Source organism: Ylistrum balloti, unplaced genomic scaffold, assembly GCF_031769215.1.
Source record: "Ylistrum balloti isolate Yb309-2 unplaced genomic scaffold, AGI_CSIRO_Ybal_v1 Utg370612, whole genome shotgun sequence".
Taxonomy (NCBI): Eukaryota; Metazoa; Mollusca; class Bivalvia; order Pectinida; family Pectinidae; genus Ylistrum; species Ylistrum balloti.
This window is the reverse complement of record NW_026782376.1, coordinates 1137104-1163875: the sequence shown is the minus strand read 5'-3', so window position 1 is coordinate 1163875 and position 26772 is coordinate 1137104. Positions and strand designations below refer to the sequence as shown.

At 35.1% G+C, this 26772-nt stretch overlaps 2 protein-coding genes across 10 annotated transcripts in view; one reads left to right on the top strand and one right to left on the bottom strand.

Moving 5' to 3' along the window:
• Window positions 1-4687, bottom strand: part of LOC132556939 (single-stranded DNA-binding protein 3-like) — a 94527-nt gene extending 89840 nt beyond the window's left edge. For 8 of the 9 annotated variants that reach the window (XM_060221401.1, XM_060221395.1, XM_060221396.1 and 5 more), the window contains exons 1-3: window positions 4623-4678; window positions 4091-4163; window positions 3471-3532 (exon numbers count right to left, since the gene is read on the bottom strand). In XM_060221401.1, coding sequence (XP_060077384.1) covers window positions 3471-3532; window positions 4091-4163; window positions 4623-4678 — 191 coding nt within the window. Of the gene's footprint in view, window positions 1-3470; window positions 3533-4090; window positions 4164-4622 lie in introns of all 9 variants that reach the window. The other variant, XM_060221403.1, reaches the window with a different exon arrangement.
• Window positions 4688-5821: 1134 nt separating this feature from the next.
• Window positions 5822-26772, top strand: LOC132557007 (ubiquitin-like-conjugating enzyme ATG10). The gene is made up of 6 exons (XM_060221472.1): window positions 5822-5926; window positions 17642-17776; window positions 18312-18507; window positions 19454-19551; window positions 24731-24831; window positions 26415-26772. Exons 1-6 carry the CDS (start codon window positions 5822-5824, stop codon window positions 26509-26511), a joined length of 732 nt encoding a protein of 243 aa, XP_060077455.1. The 3' UTR covers window positions 26512-26772.

Here is a 26772-nt window from a genome sequence, read left to right as displayed (position 1 = left end):
ATCACTTCACCATCACCAAAAGAGAGTCGTCATCTAAAAATATCAACCTTTATATTTCCATTCTAAAACCCTAACCCCACTTTTCCTCAAGGGTTACCATGACACTTGTATATTATGGAGTCTTGTGTGCACAAGAACATCAAGATTTTGGTTGAATTTGATTCTTGGCTAGTAGGTTTTAAGCCTACACAGCATCAGCTCACTTGTCCTCTTGTCTGGTAAACAATGAAGACAAATTCTGAGGAAAGAGGATTCAATTTTGTGACATTCCTCCTTTATGTAAGATTGTCTGTGCAGCAGGTAGATCTAGTCATTCACTGAGCTGGCCATCAGTGATACATCTGCCTGGGTATTAGCTCCAGAAAGATTCTGGGCATGGCTCCAACATTTAGGTGGCAACATCAAGATTTTTGGTTAGAAATGGTCATGTCTTCAGTTGAGCATTAGTCATACATCTGATTTAGACTAGTCCATTATTCTTTTTTAAAATCTGCCGATGTACAAGCATTTTTTTTCTTATTCATGAAACTGGACCAAAAGAGGAAATGGATTATTGCTTATCCATTGTTTTAAAGTTAATCCTCAAATCAGCTTGAATGAATTGGGATCTAACTGGAAATTCCAACAGAAGACAAAAACAGGTAATAGGTGGGGAAATATTGGTGATATAGAGCTGACGTAATGAGAACTTCTAAATGATTGATATCAACCAGCTTTATTACTGAAGGTGATTCAGTGTAATGTAAAAATATTTGAGTCTTTTCTACATCTTCAACCTCAATCCTTCAAAATGGACTAAACAGTAAGTTGAAAATCATGTCATCAGTAAATCCAAGCCCCTATGTACAAAGATGAGAATAACAGCACCACATCCACAACACTAAACCAGCAGGCTCTTAGCTTAAACGATCATGCAGTGGAACAAAGCAGGTCTAATTGTTCCTTGAACATTAACTTTTGACACCAAGTGGGCTTAGCAAAATATCAACAATAAAACTTAAAACACTATATTAGAAGGCAATAATAAGCATAGGTTATAAATGGGTTGGAGGATAAACCACCACCTTGGCATATTCATTGAAAGTATGCAAGGGCTGGGCATACCACTGATGGGCAAAACAGAAAACTTGACCTGAATTATGCATTTTTAATATACAGGTCTACACTGTAAACTTTGTTAAGTATGATTAAAGGAGCAGCCCAAACAACTAATGCTTTAAGCATATGATACAATTTATCAACAAATGCAATGAGAAAACCTCTTGTTTCCAATTGTGTAATATTTTGTATTCCTAACTGCTCAGAATATATAAAGTCTACATAGATCACTGGTCCATACAAAAGCAAATATAGTACCATCATACTGAAACGCCATGACCTGTACAGGAAGAGGTTAAGCAGAGTTGAAAAGGTACAATAAATTGCAATGGGGTCAGTCTAATTAAGGTGTCTAGGAGACTCTGTAGAACCTGTGACTTTGCAGAAAACCAATTTCAGGTATTAGACATGTTTGTTCTTTTCTTTGACCAGCACAGGTAGCATTTTTGACTAGGTAAGCCCCATCAAGAGATTTCAGAATGTAGTATACTGGTAGATGATCACCAAATGCCTAAACTGTTGATTGGATTTGGTATACAAGCAGACTGACCTTTAACAAATTAGACATACACTGTTCACAGAAAATGACACATGGTCTGGATTGAACATTGAACAAATTAGAGAGCATGCAGTCACGCACCATCAAATGAGTGTAAACAAAGGAGCTGAAGTCAGTGATGCTGGTATCTGTTGATCACTAATCCATAGAAAACAATTTCATAGAAAAACAGGTGTCCTAGGATGGACCACCGTCAGAACCTTTTATAGTGTCATCTCTGGACAAGTTATCATAAAACTCCATCCAGTCACATTGTACTGACAACCATTCCTTGAGCATCCCATTCAATAACCAACAATAAACACTGAGCATTCATGACTCGCACCCCATTTTGGGACTGGGTCCCGGGGCCCTTAAAATTAGGAAAAATATCGGCGTTTTCCTTAGAATTGGGGAAAAAAAAAACTATTTTGCATTGGGAATTCGGCCCCAAATCTGGCAGATCAAGAGCCCTGGCATTATGCTAAACATCAACAGAGATGGCCACAAGTCTGATAAGATAGGTGTAAACTGCCAGCTCAGTGCAGTAGGAGACTTTTCAAATGACAGACAACTTTTATCTTACAGCATTCAATGAATCGGAAGTTGAGCAGTGAGTGACAAACTGATCTGGAAAACATGGAAACAGGCTAAAAAATGGTTTGGAAACCTTCAACACAGTTTATTGCAAAGTTCAACAAAGACCATTCCACTCTGTTATTTAAGAATACTACAAAATTACAGTGGAGTAAAAACTGGTTAAAGTCAGAAGATTGAAAATGCAATGTGGCAAGATAGAGATTTGAAACTGTGTTGTCCGAATAACCCATCATCAGCTGTTACCTGGCTCTACTGCATAACAGAATTAAGAGATGAGCACCTACGAAAGATGACAGGAAAAACGTTGTGGCCAAACAGAGATTCTAAGCTAGAATGTCTGAACAGACGTCACCAGCAATTTCTCTGTCGACTCGAGCAGTGGCAAAGCACTCACTTTACACTTGATGTACAGGTTTCTGATTCCCAAAAGGGCATGAAAACATACGAGGTCACCTGCCCGACCACATGGGATTTCCCTGGGTGTTCTGGTTTCGTCCAACAGCAATACCAATCATGCACTTCCATTCAGGTCAACAAGAATGATTAATACAAATTGAAATAACTTAATTAGCAATTGGTCTTAACCAAAGTGAATTTTAATTCTGTAATTTTGGTGTATTTTCGCTGTTGTGCTATACTGCTTTGCATCAAAATCACAAGTATTAAAAGCAGGGATGTGGACCATGTGGGGGGTGGGGTGGGGTGGGGGGGAGGGGGGGAGTGTATTGAAACAGAACATTCTCCAGATTTTTAAAGTTTTACATGTAAAGTTAAATCAAAATAAGCTAAGAGGATGTTAAAACAGTCATAATCCTGTAAAAAACACACTACCTGATTTTCTAGACCTAGACAGATGATACTGGACACTACATCATACTGACAACAGTGAAGTATATGCATGTAGCAGCTCAATCCCAGCAGTACATTTTATTGACTGATGTTGAGGTCAATGCATGTTGTTATGAACCCAAAGACTATGCTTACATCAACATGTTGCGAATATTGGGTCTCAGATTATGATGACCAAAACTACTGTATTGAGGGTATAAAACAAATTAATTGATATGCTACCTTAGTAAACCAATATCTAAAAACTTTTAATTACCAACTGAAAATTACATTTAATAAAGAAATCTATCACATTTCAAACATGTTGAGTGTTTGTGTGTTTATGTATCTATGTGCGTGTGTTTTTTAAAAGTTTTCTGATAAAACAGTAAGGATTATTACTCACCACCACCAGGAGTGTAGAAACCCAGGCGGTTCCCCTAATGTTATGTTCTTTTCCCATCGTATCTGAAAGAGAGAAATTGTATCTTAAAAATATATTCAACAGGTAAAAATCATCTATTCAATTGCCATGAACTGATATAATAAAGAAGACATTCTGTCATATTGTTTTTTTTTTTTTTTAATTTATTTGAAATATTAATGATGTTTTTGAGAATTTTTTTGTGAGTTATCAAATTGTTAGATTGGGTATGTCGTGTGGGAATGCTTAGTCTACATACCCACATGTCATTGTCTTTGCTAATTATTCCACTCCTAACCTAAAACAAAAGTCAGAATATCTTTTTATTATATTATTGAATGTTAGCTTGAACCATGGTTATTTATTTCACATGTTTATGATCTACTGTTAAATGTGAATTAAAAACAACCAAATAATCATATAAATTGATGTATTGAAAACTTCCGATGATGTTCATGACTTATGTGTCACTTTCACAAAATACAATGATGGACACATGCAATGGAGTCCGGTTTCATAATACACAGCCCATCAGCTGGTCCAAATACACATGTATACACGCGCATACAGGTGAATATCACCGGCACATGGGCAATACTTACTTCTGATAAAAACGTCTGTGCACTTTTCTGTGCTCCGACATGGAGTAGGTATTCATATACATAAAGGGCTAACCTGCAAAGACGAGACAGACAAGGAAATGCATGAGCAGATTGTTTATTTACAATTGGACACAATGGACAAAACTGGACAATTGCCCGACACATGCGTCCGGTTCGAATAGATTACCGGCGTTAGAAAGTCTATTGATGTAAATAAATTGTATATACAGTCCCTATCATCTTTACTTTACTTATAAGTGTAGAGATACAGTTCCAAATTTACTTAAATACAACAAAAACATGATAAATTTGGGCAGTTCCACATGCGATTTCACCGCCATTGAATGGGTATGTTTAATAACGGGAACAGCCATTCTGGGCTCTATTTGAATGGGGCATCCCTCTAAGCGCAGGTGGATAATACTGCAGAAATAAACTCAAATCAACCATTTTTCGCCAAGAAAATCAAAAAGGAGTCATTGACAAGTTCCATCGAAGCCATAAATTCGAAAAATAATTTTAGTTCACTTACTTTTCTCTTGCCTGTGCATCAGAGGGTACAGTCGATCCTTTCCCTTTGGCGTACATGCTGAGAGCTGAACTGCCATGCACCTGTCAAGTCATCAAGGGCGACACTGACCCCGTAGTCGTGGAAACGTGAAGTAGGGCTGTCGAAAGGCGCACGCCGATTAGTTAGTTAATTATAGTAGCACTGGGGTATCTGGAAACCGTCTACTGAAACATTGTGCGTTACAGCGACAAAGACTGGTTGGCTCTCTGCCAATATTACCAGCCCGATATTTATTTCCAACCGACGAAGTTCGAGTAAGAAATATTCGGGACGTGGATAGCATTGTTTGACCCCACGAACATAGGTGTACGCTGATGTTGTTTACATAAACTGACTGATGCTATATGATTTAAATATATATTTGACAAAGACACATAAAATACTCATTTTAAAAAAAGTTCACTTGATCTAATTCATGATACTTACAGATATTGTACATATCACATTTTTTTCATAATTATAAAATTTATAGTAAGATTTCTTCAGAAATATTATGATGATCTTTAAAATATATGTAGATATTCATATTTCTGTGTTCCTTTAACATCTTTTCGTAGGTCATTTTAGGAGGTGATTTGTTCAGATTAAGCTTTAGATGGATGTTATTCGAGAGAAGAGCGAAACCATTTCAGCATCTTCATCGATCTGCGACTCTGAGTACGATCAATAATTAAATTTTCCGCTGCCGTCGAGAAAAGTGACACCAGACGGGCGCAGGGAAAAGCATTTTATTCTACAATTAATCAAATATAACATTTTACTTACATACTGTTTATTTCTATATTTTCGTACCAACACGCCTAAAACAAAATTTTTAAATAATAAAGCGATATAGTGGTGACCTACATACCCAAGGCTTAGCTCAATAGATATGGGGATCTAGAAACTTGTTCAGGTCAGAGAGGCTCCAAGCAGGAAAACGTATTTACAGTTCACGCACATAAAAATTATATCCATACCGGAATTACTTTATTTCTACTCAACTTTGAAATATAATGTTTATATTTTGGGCAAATACAATCACAAGGGGTTGCTAAAAATGATGATAAACTATAAGAAAGGAGATGAGCCTATAGCAGATGATTGGTACATTGATTGACCCCCAGAACGAACAAAATCCGCTGTTCGTTGCACCTCCCACGTACACTATTCCTTACATCATGGCGGCAGGTTTGATTTCTGAAGATGAATTCCGCTACTTTACCCAACATTTCTTGTCTTTGAATGCAAAGAATCGAGATACCTGGGAACTAAGAGAGTCTATAGTATGTCTGAACCCAATGTTTCGCCATATAAACTTATTCCCTAATATAGGACGTTGTTTTCCACCGCCAAGGTGGAGAAAGGAGTACCTGCTTTTTACCCGCTTGTCATTCGTTCGGAACTCATCTAGATATCTGTTATGATCACATAGAAAATTCAAGAATCCGAATTGCTACACGTTTTTTCGGGGTTGTCTCAAAAACAAAAGAACTGAGGCTTTACCCGCGATGACGGTAAAGGGACGCACGGTCCAATGCACATCATTGTTCTCATTTCTGCTGATGATCACAATGCAGATATGGACACGTTCTAGTCTCGTTTTATTGTATAAATTCTCATTTCTTTCAATGTGCATTACTTGTGTATGGCAAGATTTTAAATCAGCTCTTTAAAAGTTTTTTTTTTTTTTCACCAATTTTAAAATTCATAGCCCATTTCAGGTATACATACACTTACCTGTTCTGCTTTCCACTATTATATATAATTATTAGTTATGCATCATGCTGCTATATATTTTACCTGTAGTATTACAATATTAACTACCATGCTGAATTAATATGTAGCAAGATTTTAAAATCCATAATGTATGCATTGTGTAAATAATATACATTATGTATACTGATTATTAAACATTGTAATATCTAGTATTCAATTTTTTTCATATAAGTATGTCTTATTTAATAATACATGTACATCATGTGGCAAATCTTCTTTTCTTCAGGTCATTGATTGATGTTAACATCATTTAGGTTGTTGGCAAGTTAAAAATAAATTAACTGCAATTTTTCATACAAATGCAATAAGTATTTACAAATTTATACAATGCACAATTTCAAGCTAATCAATGATGATATAATATGGGATTTGTTTTTACCCCTGATTTGGTGTAGCTGAACATCATTTGACAAGAAAGGTTGCAGTGGTCTTTTGGTAAAGGATTTTGTCAGTCTATATCACTAGTCCTCCACCCATGGGTTGTGGGTTTGAGGCATATGTCGAGCAGTTGCCAGGAACTTGCCATAATGTCGGTAATTTTTAACAGGAACTCTGTCTTTCCTCCACCACTCAAACCGGACATACTTAAATGAGCCTTACTGTCAAAGTGACAAAAAAGCGATAATAAACTAGCCTTTTGAAAAATGTGATTGGCAATAAGTTATGAAATCCAATGATTTTCACATATAATGTGATGAATAGAATCTTATATTGGTATCTGTTAGTGTAGAAATCATCGATTTAAAATAGTATTTGTCATGAAAAACATATTTAAAGAAGGAAAAGATGATTTATTGGTTGGTGACTGTGTTATTCTATACATTGATTTAATACTTAAGTCAATGTAGTCATTTCAATAAAAACAATATTTAATTAATTGGCCAGAAAATCAATAATATTTTGCAAAATACAAAAGCATCATGAATATTTGTTTTAAAAGGACTAAAAGTGTTAGAATGTTAGTTGGACAGTACATATACTTAGGTATGCAAATTCATTATTCTAAAACAACTATAAAGTGTTGCTACAGCTTAGTCTGTCAACCATAGGGATGTGCAGTGCATTATTACTAGGTCATATTGATCTTCAACTGATGGTCAAAGGTTAAAAAAGGACATCATTTCTGTTGTGATGATTTCCTATATATTTACAATATGTATCACCAATAGGCATTGTTGACTGTAATGTTACCACCGACCTTAAGCTCAAGGTTATTGTTACTAGAAGTAACATTTTATGAAAAATTTCTTCTGTTAGATATAGTTATTTTGTTTCATGTCAAGGTCATGAGAAAACAGGTCAAGTTCAAGGTCAAATATATCATCTTTTACTGGTATATATTTTCTTCTGATATTGTGAAATGAAGCCAGGTCCAGCCTTTGTTGAGGGTTTCAACCCGGTATCCTGGAACTGGTGGACAGCAGGGGAGAGAAGTCCCATAATCTTCCATAGTTTGCTTCCAGCTGCTTTCTCCTCTCTGCATCCACAGCCATCGTAATGCTGGTTCTGCCTAATTCCCCTACTCTCTCACTGCATTTTTCCTTTTTCCTCCAGTGATTCCCAAGATTCCTGGCATCTTCCAGCTTCCAGATTTGACCAGGAATCCTCTGCAGTCTATTTCCATATGAAAGTTCCATGCTTGCCAGCCTTTTCTGCCTGACTCCTCGGTCAATTCAGTATACTTGTTCTTCTTACATTCATGTACTGATTCACATTTTGTCTCTACGGGCACAGTCTGTTCAACCTTCACCAGTTTTTTCTTCCTGGGTGACAACAACGTAATATCTGGTTGCAGGATCTGTGGAAAATCCAATTTCTTCAAGACTTGTATGTCCCAGTCTTCTGCACCTCCTAGAATACCCTTGTTGGCATTCCTTGTTGTCTGCGATGGTGCCAGTCCCTCTCTGTGGAACTGGAGGAATGTTAGTCCCTATTGTATTCCCTGTGCCTTCTTCTTTTCCCTTTCAAAGGATTGAGCAAGTTGCCTTAACACCTGGTCATGTCTCCATGTGTATCGGCCCTGTGCCAGTGCTATCTCTTAGGAAGAGAGAATAAGTTCCAGATTCCAGGCCTTTCATGTTGGTGACATAAAGGATCTTCCACCAATACCCATGTGTGTAAATCTGTAGATGTGTAAAACTGCCATGGTGTGCATCTCCAGATCTCTGCCCTTTGTGATCTTTAACTTTTCTGTCTCCCATTTGATCCATGCCCCGTGATTTTGATTTCCAGGGCTTTCACCTTCCTTGCTTCTTCTTGCCTGATCTGTCCTTGCTCTTGCGTTTTCCTCATTATAACTTCTTTCAACCTTGGTGATTGCCCTCTTCCTAATCCTTGCCATCTGATCTACACAACTGACAAACAGACAACATTCAGTCACTTGACCACTGGTCAAGGTCACTACATTAAAGGTCAAGGTAGAATTTTAAAATCTAATAAGCAAGAATTTCTTTCTCTCATGTAAATGTAAAATAAATCAGAGAGGCATAAGAGTCTTAATGAAGGTCAGGATCGGGGTCAAATATCAAAAGCTAGTTTATCTTTTTACTGGTAAATATTTTGTGATAAACGGAATATTCTTGGCAAATAATGGACATGCTTTCAGTGATGAAACAATTTTCCAGTAACCTGTATACCATTATTTTCCAGAATTATCAGTGCTTATAAAAGATTAATCAGTTTAATGGCAGAAGAGTTTGTAAAACAAAGATGTTAATAAACCCAACATTAGCACTATCACTGAATTTAGGGTTCTGCACAATGGGACATAGTGATATGAAGTTTGAATTTTTCTGACATTTTGTTCCATACTATAACTAATTATGGACATGGAAAAATAATTTTCAACAGTATAGGGGACCATCTCTATCCTAATTCATTACAATCAAACAATATCGAAGTATTTAGATTTAAGTTTCATGATGTAGAACAATGACTTAAAGCTCAGTACAAGGTTTCCAAATTTTTGGAGTTGCCAGTTGTCCACTTTTGCTTTCTTGCTTTCCATCATGCTGTTAAAACATGCAGAAAGCAAGATGCTGTGGGTCAATCAATTCTACCTTCATGTTTTCAAATTATGGCGAATTTGATAGGTCATACACATAATATGACAATATCACTTCTGGTGACATAGGATGTCACCATAGCGACCCTCCTGTCCGAATGACTCGGGCTCCTTTACTAGATTGTAAACGTTTTATGGCTCCGGTAACATTTTATGGGTGTGGAAATATAGTGTTGCTTTTTTTTCTGTTCATTGCATCTCGTCTCAATGTGTCCTATTCCAATTCAGTGTCATGTCCTCACCATATTTTGGGGATGTCCTCACCGGGATGTCCTCACCATATTTTATGGGGATGTCCTCACCATATTTTGGGGATGTCCTTCCATGGTATTCCATCCTGTAAAAAGCACATTTTAGTATGACTTCAGTAAAAATCCAGAAGAGCTAGAATGAATGAAAATGCATCATACAGCTGTTTCATCCTTCTAGGATTCGTCAGTGATGCTAAATGCCTATATTTGGGTAAAATACATGTATATGTTGACAAATATTAAGGGTAAAACCTTTGGATTTCAAATATGTAGAATCAGGAATATTTATAAGATGATAAGAATTCTTCTTCATATACCTGTTGTTTTTATGTAGTTTTCAATGACGGGGGTACATATCTTGTCACCCTGACATAGTTTAAACTTTATTATTGTATTCCAGCATTGTATAATTAACTTGTTCTATAGGTCTGGAATTGATGAACTCTGTGTTGGGGTCTGTGCCTTTATCCAGCTTTGTTTAGAGTTCAACTTTTTGTGCAAATGTTGAATATCTTTTGCAATATCTGTATTACATCTATCATATACATATTTGTGGCTCTGAAGAATTAGTCTGAGATTAAATATACATAAATTCTTTATTAGTGGTAAGTAATTTTTTATGCAAGGCTGAATTAATTTGGTAAATAGCGGTCTTGCTTGTGACAAAAAGTCTCAAAAGAGATATTATGGTGTCACTTTCTTGGCTGTGATGATCAAATTTATGTCCAATTTCATCCAAACTCCATGTGTACATCACAGTGGAAACTTCAACATACATGTCATTCACAGAATATCCAGATTTTGCTGTCTGATGACTCCAAATTGTGAAAGTAATAAGGATTTATTTGACAATATCAGTTCATAGAACAAGGCATTGCAAAACATACAAATCTCCATGTGTTAGGAACTAATTGGAAATGCAAATATGTTTAACAGCACATTAAAATAGATCATATCAAAATAGAAAATATTTTTTATTGTTTAATAATTATGAAAAATTAATGACAGATTTCATAGTTTCTATTTCATGTTGTCGACAACGAAAATTCTAATAAAATTAAGGGAGACATTTTATACACAAAGAGGCGAAGATGTGAACTGTTAGAAGAGATGACTGTTGTGGCAGGGAATATGAGTGTGTTTTTAGCTTCATTACAATGGAAGAAAATGTTGGAGGTTGGCAGAGTGAAGATAAAAAATTCTATGTATAGTAATGGTGACCTTGATTTTCATCCTGAAATGTCAAGACTAGATAGACCTTAATCAAAAGATGATGGGTGGGATTGTTTGAAAATTGGCTAAAACTAAGTATAGATTGTAAAGCCAAGGCATTGAAAATCTACCTATAGTAACTGTCCTAAATTTCAACTCAAGGAGGTCAGGACATGAACTTGAACAAGAGATGACTGTCGTGAATAAATGTATGAAGTTTCATGCCAATATGGCAAAATTGCAAGCAAGAAAATGAGGTTGTCAAAAATATTTGTCTTGAGGAGTTGACTCCTTCAAGAGGGGATGGTTGTGAGTGTATGAAATTTCAAACAATGATAAATGGAGTTGATAGGGTGAGGACCTCATTTTAGACCCAATGAAATCGTAACTGGAAGTCATGTAAGAGATATTGGTCATGAGTTTGTGTATATGAAGTATAATGACAATCGGGCAATGAAATGAAGTCAGTGGGAGAAGAACTTCGAAAACCGATGTTTGTAATCAACATTGATAATTCACCAGAAATTAAGTAGATTTTACATAGCCAACTGCACTAATTTACCTGAATTCAGTAGTAGTTTACCCCAGATAGTCAGAAAATTGGTTCTAAGCTGAAACAACTACACATGTACAATCCTATTAGAAGTTTAAGCTCTCACTTTGGAAGGAGTTAATTTTAGGTGAATTTTGAGACATGGATTTTGAGAACTCTGATATGTGATATTTTTATATTTGAACATGGCCTCTGTAGTGACAGACAAAATGGGATAGGCAAGGAAGCAATTGATATAAAATTCTTCTGTATCATTTGCCAGTGGGTGTTCATATGGTTTCAGCATTTTGTTGCCTCCAAATTTGAAAACCCTTTCTCAAATTCACGGTCTTTCAAATACACAGCATATTGAAATGCTTCTTTGTTGTTTAAGTTCTGTTGCCATGGTGATTTTACCTATCTTAAATTTGCATAAATTAGAGAAATGTTAATTCTGTAAACATTTAATTCAGCACAATCAAATTTTATCACATTATTACTTTTTAGAAAATTAAGGAAATGAGAAATTTGTAATAAACAATGAACATATGCTGCATTTTGTGCAACCATATTTTATCACAATATTTTCAGCATGAAAAATGCTAAAATAAAATAACCAATAAATACATATGCTTATAGCATTTTGCTTATTCTGTCAGGAATTTGCATAGTTTTTCCTGGCAACTCTAGAGCACATTCTTAAACCAAACTTTTTTTTTCTGAAGATGTATTTGAAGTTTGTTTAGCATGTATTCTATTGTTCTTTAAAAAAAAAACCATGCAAATATATGATAAAGTTGACTGATAAAGATATGAGAGTACTCTGTTAAAATTTTCCATTTTTATGCAATTTTCAATTTGTTTTTTTGGCAACCACAAATGAAAAGACAAAGGTTTTCACAATAACCACAGAGAAGTAGATTACAGAAACATGTATTACAAAGCTCAGTTAACAATTTTGAATTTCAAAGAATTGGTTACCAAAATTATCCGGAATCATACATTGACCTTTGGTATATAGGAGTCAGTATTAGATTTGGACTTACACTAGGTATTATGCATATACATAGTGCTACTGTTGAGGTCTGTCATTATATCACTTGCTTTCAATACAAGGTTGCCAATACATATTATCTACATAGCTAAGGAAAATACAGAACTTTTTAAGTTTAGTTGAAACTCTGTTGGAGGAATTTAGGTTCTGTCAGAAAGATTAGAAATTTTGCCATGAAAATATAGGAGTAACACATGCTTTAACATGTACCTATGCATGCTCTTTCCTTTCATTGGATTAATTTTTATATCTTGCTTAACTAAATTTTAATAACATTGACTGGAAATGCCTTAGATTGGGAATGCATTAAACCTGAGGGATAAACATTGTAACCTGGGGATATACATTGTATCCTGGGAGATATATATTGTAACCTGGTGGATATACATTGTAACCTTGGAGATATACATTGTAACCTGGGGGATATATGTTGTAACCTGAGGGATATACATTGTGACCTGAGGGATATGCATTGTAACCTGAGGATATATATTGTAACCTGAGGGATATACATTGTAACCTGGGGAATATATATTGTAACCTGAGGGATATACATTGTATCCTGGGGGATATAGAAGGTAACCTGAGGATATACATTGTAACCTGAGGGATATACATTGTAACCTGAGGGATATACATTGTAACCTGAGGGAAATACATGGTATCCTGGGGGATATTCATTGTATCCTGGGAGATGTACATTGTATCCTGGGGGATATACATTGTAACCCTCGGGATATACATTGTAACCTGGGGGATATACATTGTAACCTGGGATATACATTGTAACCTGAGGATATACATTGTAACCTGGGGGATATACATTGTAACGTGAGGGATATACATGGTATCCTGGGGAATATACATTGTATCCTGGGAGATGTACATTGTAACCTGGGGGATATAGAAGGTAACCTTGGGGATATACATTGTAACTTGGGGAATATACATGGTATCCTGGGGGATATATATTGTAATCTTGGGGATATACATTGTAACCTAAGGGATATACATTGTAACCTGGGGGATATATATTGTAACCTTGGGGATATACATTGTAACCTGAGGGATATACATTGTAACCTTGAGGATATACATTGTAACCTGAGGATAAACATTGTAACCTGGGAGATAGAAGGTAACCTGAGGATATACATTGTAACCTGGGGGATATACGTTGTAACCTGAGGGATATAGAAGGTAACCTGAGGGATATACATTGTAACCTGGGGGATGTACATTGTAACCTGAGGGATATACATGGTATCCTGGGGAATACACATTGTATCCTGGGGGATGTACATTGTAACCTGGGGGATGTACATTGTAACCTGAGGGATATACATGGTATCCTGGGGAATATACATTGTATCCTGGGAGATGTACATTGTAACCTGGGGGATATAGAAGGTAACCTTGGGGATATACATTGTAACCTGAGGGATATACATTGTAACCTAGGATATACATTGTAACCTGGGGGATGTATATTGTAACCTGAGGGATATACATTGTAACCTGGGATATACATTGTAACCTGGGGAATATACATTGTATCCTGGGGATATACATTGTAACCTTGGGGATATACATTGTAACCTGAGGGATATACATTGTATCCTGGGGGATATATATATTGTAACCTTGGGGATATACATTGTAACCTGAGGGATATACGTTGTAACCTGAGGGATATACATTGTAACCTTGGGGATATACATTGTAACCTGAGGATAAACATTGTAACCTGGGGATATACATATACATTGTAACCTGGGATATACATTGTAACCTGGGGATATACATTGTAACCTGAGGGATATACATTGTAACCTTGGGGATATACATTGTAACCTGAGGATAAACATTGTAACCTGGGAGATAGAAGATAACCAGAGGGATATACATTGTAACCTGGGGGATGTACATTGTAACCTGAGGGATATAGAAGGTAACCTGAGGGATATACATTGTAACCTGAGGGATGTACATTGTAACCTGAGGGATATAGAAGGTAACCTGAGGGATATACATTGTAACCTGAGGGATATAAATTGTAACCTGGGGGATATACATTGTAACCTGGGGGATGTACATTGTAACCTGAGGGATATAGAAGGTAACCTGAGGGATATACATTGTAACCTGAGGGATATACATTGTAACCTGAGGGATATACATTGTATCCTGAGAGATATACATTGTAACCTGAGGGATATAGAAGGTAACCTGAGGGATATACATTGTAACCTGAGGGATATAGAAGGTAACCTGAGGGATGTGCATTGTATCCTGAGGGATATACATTGTAACCTGAGGGATATACGTTGTAACCAGAGGGATATGCATTGTAACCTGAGGGATATACATTGTAACCTGAGGGATATACATTGTAACCTGAGGGATATACATTGTATCCTGAGGGATATACATTGTAACCTGAGGTATATACATTGTATCCTGGGGATATACATTGTAACCTGGGAGATATACATTGTAACCTTGGGAATATACATTGTATTCAGGGGGATATACATTGTAACCTGAGGGATATACGTTGTAACCCGGGGGATATACATTTTAACCTGAGATATACATTGTAGCCTGGGGGATATACATTGTAACCTGGGGGATATGGAAGGTAACCTGAGGGATATACATTGTTACCTGAGGATAGACATTGTAACTTGGGGAATATACATTTTAATCTGGGGGATATACATTGTAACCTGAGGGATATAGAAGGTAACCTGGGGAATATACATTGTAACCTGAGGGATATACATTGTATATTGGGGGATATACATAGTATCCTGGGAGATATACATTGTAACCTGGGGAATATACATTGTATCCAGGGGGATATACATTGTAACACGGAGATATACATTGTAACCTGAGGGATAAACATTGTAACCTAATTTATATGCATTGTAACCTTGGAAATATACGTTGTAACCTGAGGGATATAGAAGGTAACCTGGGGGATATACATTGTAACCTGGGAGATATACATTGTAACCCGGGGATATACATTGTAACCTGGGAGATATACATTGTAACCTGGGGGATATACATTGTAACCTGGGAGATATACATTGTAACCTCGGAGATATACATTGTAACCTGAGGGATATACATTGTAACCTGGGAGATATACATTGTAACCTGGGGGATATACATTGTAACCTGGGAGATATACATTGTAACCCGGGGATATACATTGTAACCTGGGAGATATACATTGTAACCTGGGGGATATACATTGTAACCTGAGGGATATACATTGTAACCTGAGGATATAGAAGGTAACCTGAGGGATATACATTGTAACCTGGGAGATATACATTGTAACCCGGGGATATACATTGTAACCTGGGAGATATACATTGTAACCTGGGAGATATACATTGTAACCTGAGGGATATACATTGTAACCTGAGGATATAGAAGGTAACCTGAGGGATATACATTGTAACCTGGGGGATATAGAAGGTAACCTGAGGGATATACATTGTAACCTGGGGGATATAGAAGGTAACCCGAGAGATATACATTGTATCCTGAGGGATATACATTGTAACCTGAGGATATAGAAGGTAACCTGAGGGATATACATTGTAACCTGGGAGATATACATTGTAACCCGGGGATATACATTGTAACCTGGGAGATATACATTGTAACCTGGGGGATATACATTGTAACCTGAGGGATATACATTGTAACCTGAGGATATAGAAGGTAACCTGAGGGATATACATTGTAACCTGAGGGATATAGAAGGTAACCTGAGGGATATACATTGTAACCTGGGGGATATAGAAGGTAACCTGAGAGATATACATTGTATCCTGAGGGATATACAATGTAACCTGAAGGATTCTGGGGGATATACATTTTGATTGAAGTTTATTTATTGTAACTTGTACATGGTAAATTTGTTAACAGAATTTGTACTATCAATATTGTATCAGTGTTATACTGTTCTACTTAGGACTATTCAGAGGTATCGTTCCTTAACAGAAATATCTTTTCTGTATATTAATGTTAACACAGACAAAAAAACAGCAATTGTATGGCTACAGAACCATCTTCAGGTTAGGATTGAAGGAGTTACTCCCCTTGGTAACTGTCATCATATGTCATATTCTGCTGACAACTGAGGTTGTTAAAAAAATAGATAATTATCTTTTAACGTAAATGGTTGATAAATTATAGGTCATGTGCATTAGTAGTTTACTAATGTTAGGTCTCGTAAAGTATTGAATTAACAAAGATCAAATAAGTGCTGTTATATATACAAAAAAATTTTCAAAGGATTTAAGAAAAATGTTTTGCTGTTTGTTGAGTGTGATTGTTTTTCTTGTGTAATTTTTGAAGGAGTCTAAGAAATTTTTTCAAAGGAAAATTACAATGACAAGTTTCATAAATCAGATATCAAATGGAAACAAATTTAAGTCCTTTTTATCAGATGATCAAAGATTAAGGATAATATGGAAGAAAACAGATATTTCTCTTGTCAGTTTGAAGTCATTTTGGTTCTTTACCTATGGTCTCCATTTTTTTTGACACAATACATTCTGTGAATGTGTGATATATGACATTTCATTAGCTTAGCATTACAGTAAGTTATAAAAGTCACATGTGCAAAAGTGCAAAAATATTACATGTTATATGAGCTGAATAACAATCATGATAAATCGGAATTAATGTTTTATATAAATTAAATAAAAATCGTTTTTTCTTAGAGTAATAGTGAAATAATAAAAATTAAAAATGTTGAAAGCAACTTTTGTAAATGATGACTGTTTTACAAGTATAAATACATAAATTCAAAACTGACTATTAAGGTCACTCAAGGAAATAGAGAAAAGTGGCCTTTATACACAGGTGGCCTTTATATAGAGTATCAATTACTATTAATTATATTACATAGGAACCAAAAAAGTGGCCTTTATAGACCTATGTACAAAGATGGCTTTTAAGGACAGGTTTGACTGGAGATATCAACTTCAAATAAAAACAGTTGTTTTGTCTTTCAGATGCCATCTTATTGTCTTATGTCATCACTGAAAATCTAGGTCTGTTTTACTTTTTATTTTACAGTTTGACAAGACGGAGGTTTACCTGTACAAGCGGGTCAGTGTAGTGGACAACAAACAGACTGACCAAGCATATGGGTCAGTTTCTTCTACTGAAGACAGTATGACACACTCCCAAATTGTAAACGACAGTGACACTGTAAGCCTATATATCTTAGTTATTTAACTCACATTATTTAAGATGAATTGACACATGTTAAAAAGTATATTGTTTTATCAAAATAGTTGAAGATATTCTATATGTTGATCAGCAAACTCTTGTTAATCAATTTAATTAACTGAAAAATTTCAGTCCTTTGTAAGTAAGTCTTAATGTTCAAGGCATAAAAGAAATACTGTACATATTTGAACAGTTACCTGATTTTAACACATTTTGTGCTTAAGATACAACGCTAAAAATGCTAATTGTGACATAATCAGTTGCCCCACCCAACAAAGTCTGTCCTTTCTCCGTCTGGATGCTGCTTTCCGCATCTTTTAAAATATTTGTAGGATTGTCAAGAAATTTGTTTGGTACACCTGTTACCTTAATTCCTTGCCCAATTTAGATAATGCCAAATTCTGTGCATATTTAATGAGGTTGCTGCAACCTGATTGATTGATTTCTTTAATCTCTCTCACACTGTTATGGCCCATGGGCCTCTTTTTATTCAACTTTTACTCTATTACCTCAGATCACCAATGTAGAAGAGGAAGATGGTGGCTGTCTTGTGTCAGGGGCAGATAACTCTACACTATCTGCTAGCAGTGGGATTCATTTGATGACCAGTGACACCACAGCATCCCTTGTTTCCTTGGTGTATGAGTACAATATTGTATATAGCCGTAGCTACAATGTACCTGTACTCTATTTCAACGTGTACAAAGCAGGTGATGTAGCCATCATTTATCTAACTGTATGAAACATTCAGTCTAATTTATTTGAGATGTAACACAACATTTGATTGGTGAATGAAATTGATTTATCTTAACCCCAACCACAAAATATGATTGCAAATTTCTCTTTGCTATATGTAGATATTAAACACATTGACTGACCTCATTATGAAATTGACTTCAGGTCAATAGCATGTTTGATTGAATATATTTCAGAAATGTTTTTTCTTTTCTTTTTGATTTACTGGTGTGTAAAATGCATTTTTTTAAACAGATATTTTAGATGTAGTAGATTATGTTGTTTTTCCAATATTTTTATTATAAAAGATTGTTTTTCTTTATTTTTGTTCCTTAAATGATCCTCAGTCAATGGCCATTATATGCACTGATGGAACAGCACATCTGATTGAATAACAAAACAGCTGATTCCAATTTTATGAGAAAGTTTGTCAACTGCAGGATGTAAACAGAAAATAGTTTCACAACAACACCATATTTTTATCATATTTTTGTGAAATATTTTAAATATTTACATTTCTATTTAAATATTGCTTTGAGTTTTCTAGTTTATACAAAATGAATTAAAAAAATTAGAAGAAACACAATAGCAGATTCACACTAATTTTTATCTAAAGTGTAAAGTGGTCAGACATGTTGGTAAGGCCAAATAGAGTATACACTCTGGAAATGTTAATATATTTATATGAATTAGGATGAAATACCTAATATGGTCTGAAATTGATCATGATTGATTGTAATAATATACTATTTCAGATTGATTTTTATTGGCACCATGTAAGTAAGTCATAGTTACCCACTACTTATGTTGTTTGGTTACGAAAATGTGTGTAAAATGTCTCGGATGTCATTCTGACAGACTGAGCTGGCTTCGTCAATATCCTGAATTATTCATATGCCATGTGATATTTTTCCCAAACAGATGGCAGTTTGTTGAGTCTGGCTGAGGTGTGGGATCGTGTACCAGATGTTTACCGCGATCGACTAGAGCATGATAGATGGACATTCCTTTCACAACAGGTAAATACTTTAATTGAAGTAGACATATATGGAAATAAACAAAAAGAAAAGTAGAAAAAAATAAAGATATCCTTTTGATTTGGCTGTTTTTTCAAATGTAGAAAAAAAAAAACTTTTTTCTTTTTTTGGAACATCTAGAGACTATATAAAATCTGAATTGTCATGATTTGAATTCTTGTCGTTAGTTTATGCAACATCATCTGTCTCTGACACACCTATTGATATTCTAAAATTTGAAAAAGGAACATAAAATAATGGTTTTAACTACCAAATTTTATATCATAATGACTAAAAAGTAGTCAATATGGCTTCTTGGAGTTATTCTATGGGCAGAATGGTCAAGGCGTCTGCCTGTCTTTATCACTTACCCTCATCGGAATTTCACTAGAGCTGTGGCTGTAAACCTACCAAAAAAAAAATTCTTGTCAGATTGGCGGCAATGGTGGATTTAAAACCACAAGTTTAGAGAGATGCTGCATAGTGGCGGCCATTGTAAATATGCAGGAAAGTAAAGTTGTAAGGTAAAATGAGTGGAAATATTTGGTTTACAACATTTTATTACATTTGACACTAATACAGGAACGATACAACACAAACAAAAAGAATAACTGATTATGTCTGCCACTTATGTCCCAACACTAGTGTAATTTCTTGAAAATTAAAAATGTTTTATGACATAAAGAACAAATATGCTTTCGAAAACTTTACCTTCTACTGGTTATGGAAAAGACAGTAAAAAACACTTTATGAAGCTCTTTGAAGAAATAATGCAAGAAAAAAAATTTAGGCAGTTCACTATATATACATGTACATGCAAATAAATCAACACAATACATAATATATACACTGGTGTATGTTGATATGAAGGTTCCAGATATGAATTAATTGTCGTAATTGTGCCTGAGTTTGACAAGTACAGTAAAACACAGTAAAGTGGAAGTCGACGGGACCAAATGAAATATTTGACTTAACCGATGGTTCAACTTAGACATTGAGCATCGATGATTGACCTTATTCTCATTGATTGTTAACTGGATACATGTTTCATAGCACAACGCCACAGTAATAAATAAGTTATAAAGTAAAAACGTTTTGTAATTTTATGTGCTAACAATATTTTTCATTTCAATAAACAGATTTAAGTATGAAGATATGAAACAAAAAATGTAATGTAAAATGCGTGGATATGCACCTTCTCTAATACACACAACTTAGTGAAATTGACACCTAAAGTACAACAAATATTGTACTTACATTTATGTCCTTAAGAGTAATAAGTACCGTCAACAATAATTTAAAATAAAACACGATAGATACATAACATCAATAGCACTGAGGTAGGTTACCAAAAGATGAAGGCTACGGCAGCATCACTGAAGCATAACGTACAGCACTGTAAGAGCATAACTGTAAAATAGGATAAAATAAAACTTTGTATATGTACATGTATATCAAGTAAGTGTATTTATAATCATGAACAAATGTGTCAATGACAAACTAGTATTTTTATTAATCTTTATCGGTGTGGTAGTTGTCTCCAGTTTTTTTCCTTTTGGTTTTGATCAGCCATGCACGTAAAAAAAAGTGGACATAACACACAGAAGATTTATGGTTAACAGACTACAATGTATTTTGTTTTAATTTTTGTTGCCTAATGCTGTTTAAATTCAAACTTTCCCCTGTGTACCTGTGTAAACACAAGGATTAACGTTTGATCGAAAAGTACAATAGGGCTCGTTAACACAAATACAACTCAACAAACACATTCAGTCATTCGAACTGAAGCCAGGAAATTTTATTTGAGACACGATGATGCCTGAATGTTTGATAGAAAAAAGGAAATTTTGGTAGAATTATGAAGGGATCAACCAGTATATATATTCGACAAAAATGCAGTATTGGACTCAACAGTGTTCAAGTCGTCAGGGTTTAATTTACTAAGATAAAGAAAAATTCGGGACTGAAACAAAACATTCAACTTATCTGATGTGTTTGTAGCAGTGTAGATCTTTGCCAGTTTAAACACCAACAAACACACTTGTAAAGGGTTCTCCGATTTATTGATAAAACTACATTTATCACCCTGTAACAATATATAACAATCATTAGCGATGGCTTTACCATAAATTACTTTGTAGATATCGCACATATACAGCACAATATAAATATTTTGATAACAAGCTGTTCGCTTATACATGTAGGTATAGAACTATTAAAATTACAAATACTTTAACTAGATTTACAGTTTCAAATATAATAGTTACATGCTATATTGAGCATAATTATATATAAAGAATATTGCAAATCTTATCATCCATGTACATACAGAACAGATCGTTAAAAACACAATAAATTAAATATACATCAGACTTTTAAGAGCGTACCCATTTGTGGAATAGGGCGGTGGAATCACTGTACAGCCGACGATATAGTACTAATAAGTAACAGTAATCTGCATAAAAAACAAACACAATACAGTAAATTAAAAAAAACCATATAGCGTTACCGGTACATATATAAATCCGACCACGATTACACAAATCGAATATACTTTCAAAGGAAGCAAATGAATTAGTAATTGCACAGTTAATTTAGTGAAAATTAGTAAATGTCTTACCTGTCAATATTCCATCCTGTCAGTCAAGTGCCTATGGACAGAGTGCTGAATAGCATGCCAAAAATGACCAAAATACAATAACGACAAAGAAAACACTGACCATTGGCTAAGGAAAGAGGTACAGACGGGATTATCAGAAACTGACCAATCAAGAAATAGAAATACCTTAAACATACACCAAGGCCAAAATAAAGGGAAACGAATATTTAAATTAATAGACGGACGCTATAACGTATATATGTATTGATATAATAAAAACATGTAATAACGAAATATCGTCTCTGCCACATGTTCTATTTAAGTGTGTTCCACACAAGTGAGTCTTTACTATATATTTGTGATCTCTTGCTGTACTCCAGTATGGCTGCCACCATTCTACTACTGTTATACAGTAATACCACTAACCACTACGTCACACCTCATCTCTCTAACCTTCGTTAGTTGCTGATTGATTGACAGGTTTTCTGTCTCCGTGACTCCTCCCGTGTTGGGGTATCCGCTCACCAATGAACGTCCTTGTTCTGGTGACAACATAGTTGCTTAATTTTGATTTTTATTACAGTAGGTTGAATAAGGAGGGACAATAACTAGGACGGGATAACTGTGCTAACACTCAGTCGTTTCTTTTATCTTTTCATATATTTGGTATGAATTGTTAAATTGAACTAGACAGGTAAATTGTCTTATCATCTTGTGTCTACCCTCACAGCCTCAGGCAAGTCTCTGATCTTAATACATAACTAATTACAATAACTAGTTCATTCTGTTGTTTGGTATACAGGTAGGTTATACATGTAGGTCTCTATACACCTGTGATGTCAGGTAAACAGGATACCTGAGGACAGTAAGCCAAGTACACCATTGTCATCCTGTATACCCAGTTAAAATTGTTATGTAATAAAACCAGGTCAAGCATGGAAGAAACTCACATACTCGGGTAAGCTACTTGTTAAACATCAGTAGATAAAAAAGATGGTATTTAAGAGTGACTACGGTTCGTTCTGGTGATCAAATCACTGTTTAGCATGGTTTGTTTACAAAAGTAAATACTGCTGTTAATTTTATGTGGCCATCAGTTGCAGTTATGAATTCCATGATGAAATGTTGATAAAAATATAATCTACATGTGGTTAGAAATTTATTACAGGTCTCAGATAAGCAGAAAAGCTAGAAATATAATTGCAGACCTAAAACTCATTCAATAGATAAATAAATGAATGGATACCTGGAAAATATAGAACTATATGTCAATAGAACACCCTTTTTTGTGTTATGGATCAAAAGTATGGAGAGTAATTTAAGATAATGCTTCTAATTTAATGACAGATAGCAATATTTTTGATGTTTATAATGATAATGCTGCACCGTCTAATCAAAATGATGTTGCAAAATTACATTAAATATTTTCATTATATGGAGTAATTACTAAAAAAACCCCCCAAAACCCCCCCAAAAAATTAGCCAATACTTCGGGGAAAGCTGACAATTACTTTGGGTACATCATCCTGACTTAAATCCAGGAAAAGACAAAGTTTCTTTATTTTATGCTACACTGGGTTTATTGGCCCCTCAGCTAACAAGATAATTTAGAAGCAGGGTCACCTTTGTAGGATCTGATGGTTACCTCATTTGACAAAAAATGAAAGGCCCATCACATGCTGTCTAGAGCACATGTCACCAGAGAATCGACACACGTCGATTGGACTCTGCCCGGCGACCATCATCATCATTATCTGTCTAGAGCAATTAGAGTAAAGTGTCATGCCCAAGGAAACAACCGTATCTCAAAGACCTCTTGCTTCTCAACTTCTGAGAAACACAAATGGCCATGAGTAGGGAGTGTTACACCACATCCCATGGATCATCAAATGAAATTATTAAAAGATATTTTGAGTTGAGTTTTGTAGTTACAGTTAAGGAAGGGGAGTTCATCTGTTAATGATATTTTTTCCTCCAATAATCCCCCTCCATTCTTGTAAAAAAGTTGGAAATTTTGGGACTTGTTTTTGACCATTTTTGGCTATTTTAAAATCAATGATTCCCTGAAGAAGAGTGCTTATTTGTGAATAAATACAATATATTGGTAAGATTTTTGAGACAACCCATCATCCCATCATCATAATATATTAAACAATCATTGAATATGCCTTGTATTGTGCATAGAATAAGTCTGCTGTCCGTCACTACATGTCCCAACAAGCTCTCTATAGAAATGGGGGCTTTTCTTCTGTGTGTATGGTCTTTTCTGTGTGTATGGTCTTCCTTTGGAATATTGAGGAAACCAGTCTGAATCTTCTCTATTAATACTATGTACCCTCCATCTTCTGTACCTTACTGACTCTGTCCTGTTTCTACAGACATTCTTTTTCATACAACCTCAGCTGTTGAAAAGATGTTCAACAAACAAACCAACATGTAGACAAAGAAACATGCCAGTCAAAGGCAAATCTAAACAAAACATTATGGACAATTCTCCCATTGCTGGAACCAAGAGACATCACTAACTTGTCAGGTCCCTCTTGTGTATCAGTTATAGATGTACAGATGACTTCTTTCAAACAGGAACATCCAATCCTTGGACGACCATACTTCCACCTCCATCCATGTCACACTGCAGATCTGATGGAACAGGTGACAAGTCTCTCTCCTCCAGAAAAGATAAGGTATTCTATATATCACTCTACATCACCTCTAATTACACACTTACACTTTGATAAAACATCCTTTATTAATTCCCTACCAGAATACTGGTGGACTAGTTTTTGTCTGCATCCCTCTGTCCAACCATCCATTTGTCTGTCCATTAGAAACCTTGGTTTTAGGTTTTGGTTGAAGCTTTTTAATTGCCAATTATTCCTTTTCTGCCAAAAGGCAGATAGGACATATAAGTTGATGTAAATAATTAATAGATAATCAACAGATAAATAGTCAATAGATAAACATCTATATGCTTACTATACCACCGACTTTGTAATTGTTTGAGATTCTTATACTCAACAAAAATGTCCTTTAGGGTCTGTCACTGCTGCTGTTTTGTGAAACTTGCTTATTTTTTAGATTGGGCGGCCCATCTTCCTGCATCAGTTGTCCATTGACTTTCATCTGTCAACTTTTACAATATATTGCAAATATTCATGAACGACAGAGTGGACTTTAATTAATTTTGTCTGAAGCAGTTTTGGGGACCAGTAGGGAAAATCAAACAATTTCAATTTCTTTAAAATCTATCTTGTTCTTAAGAAACTGTAGGATATTGTCCAAATTTGGTCTGAAGCATACTTGGGTGAAGAAAAATCAGTTTTGTATAAGTGGTGGGTCTCTGCCCCCTGGGGCAAGATGGGCTGGGGCTAATAGGGAAAATCTATCAATTTCCTCAAAATCCATCTTGTTCATTAGGAATTGCAGGATATTGTTAAAATTTGGTCTTAAGCATGCTTGGGTGAAGGGAAATCTGTTTTTGTATAAATGATGGGTCTCAGGGCCCCCTGGGGCCAGAGTGGCAGGGCCCAATAGAGAAAATCTATCAATTTCTTTTAAAATATACCTTGTTCATATAGTTGACAAACCCTATAGCCATATAAACTCTTACTGTGAATTGATAGAGAAAATCAGTCATGATGTAAGAATTTACCCATTGGTCTTGCTCCACCAAAGAGGTTAAGTGACAGCTTTAATTTGGAAATATTTGAAATACCCAACTTATAAGCATGTATAACATTGCAAGGCTTTAAGATTCAGGTGAACAATACAGGTCTTATAAGCCTCTTGTTTCTTAAATTTAAGGCATATTTACGACATAACATCTTTTTTTTCTTATGGTTTGTCATCCTCTTGATAATGAGTTATGGATACAGTCCCATTGCAGTGGTTTTGTTGAGATCAAATGTGAGTGCTATGGATTCAATTTGTGAAAATAAATGAATTTGTTTCAAATTGTTGGGCTCCATTCTCAGGAATGATTACAATAGTTTACAGGAGCCCCCTAGGGATTTAGCTTTGGCAAGACCTGTACTTGATATGCTTGTTTTATTTACCATTCACTTCATTATCTTACACATGAATTTCAAATTTTACTTTTTTCCTCATTTTCCTTAAGTTACTTTAATCATATGTCCTTCGATGCATTTCCAGATCTGATGTTGAGATATCACTGAACAGTAATAGCTGTGTGTTAAAAAAAATTTAATGTACAATACAATATCTTTCACAGATTACACACTGGGTGATAATTTATCTTTTTTCACAGTAACTACATTGTTGCCTGGTTGAGTGCTGTAGGACCCGTAGTAGGCCTTGAACTCCCATTGACATTTGCACAAATGACCTTGGATGACCCTCCATGAATCTTTCTTTTGGAATGATACACACTTATTGTCATTGATGTTTTAACAATAAAAGATACGTGCTGACCACGTATGTACACTGACCAAGGTCAAGCAAGGTCACAAAAGGACAGTGTAGACAATTTGTGAAGTTGAAAGCTCTTGGGCTGTGAAATAAATGTGCCATTTTAAACCATTTTCAAACTTATAACCAACTTAATTTATTTTTAGAGATTTTCTATATATCTTGTTATCGTCACAGAATTTGATCACAGTTTGCGA

What these genes read in the sequence shown, in the direction of transcription:
- LOC132557007 (XM_060221472.1), top strand. Translation starts at nt 5,822, where the DNA reads ATGGCGGCAGGTTTGATTTCTGAAGATGAATTCCGCTACTTTACCCAA. An exon ending in GGGAACTAAGAGAGTCTATA is followed by an intron (nt 5,927 to 17,641) that starts GTATGTCTGAAC and finishes TTTATTTTACAG; the next exon opens with TTTGACAAGACGGAGGTTTA. An exon ending in TTTCAACGTGTACAAAGCAG is followed by an intron (nt 18,508 to 19,453) that starts GTGATGTAGCCA and finishes TTTCCCAAACAG; the next exon opens with ATGGCAGTTTGTTGAGTCTG.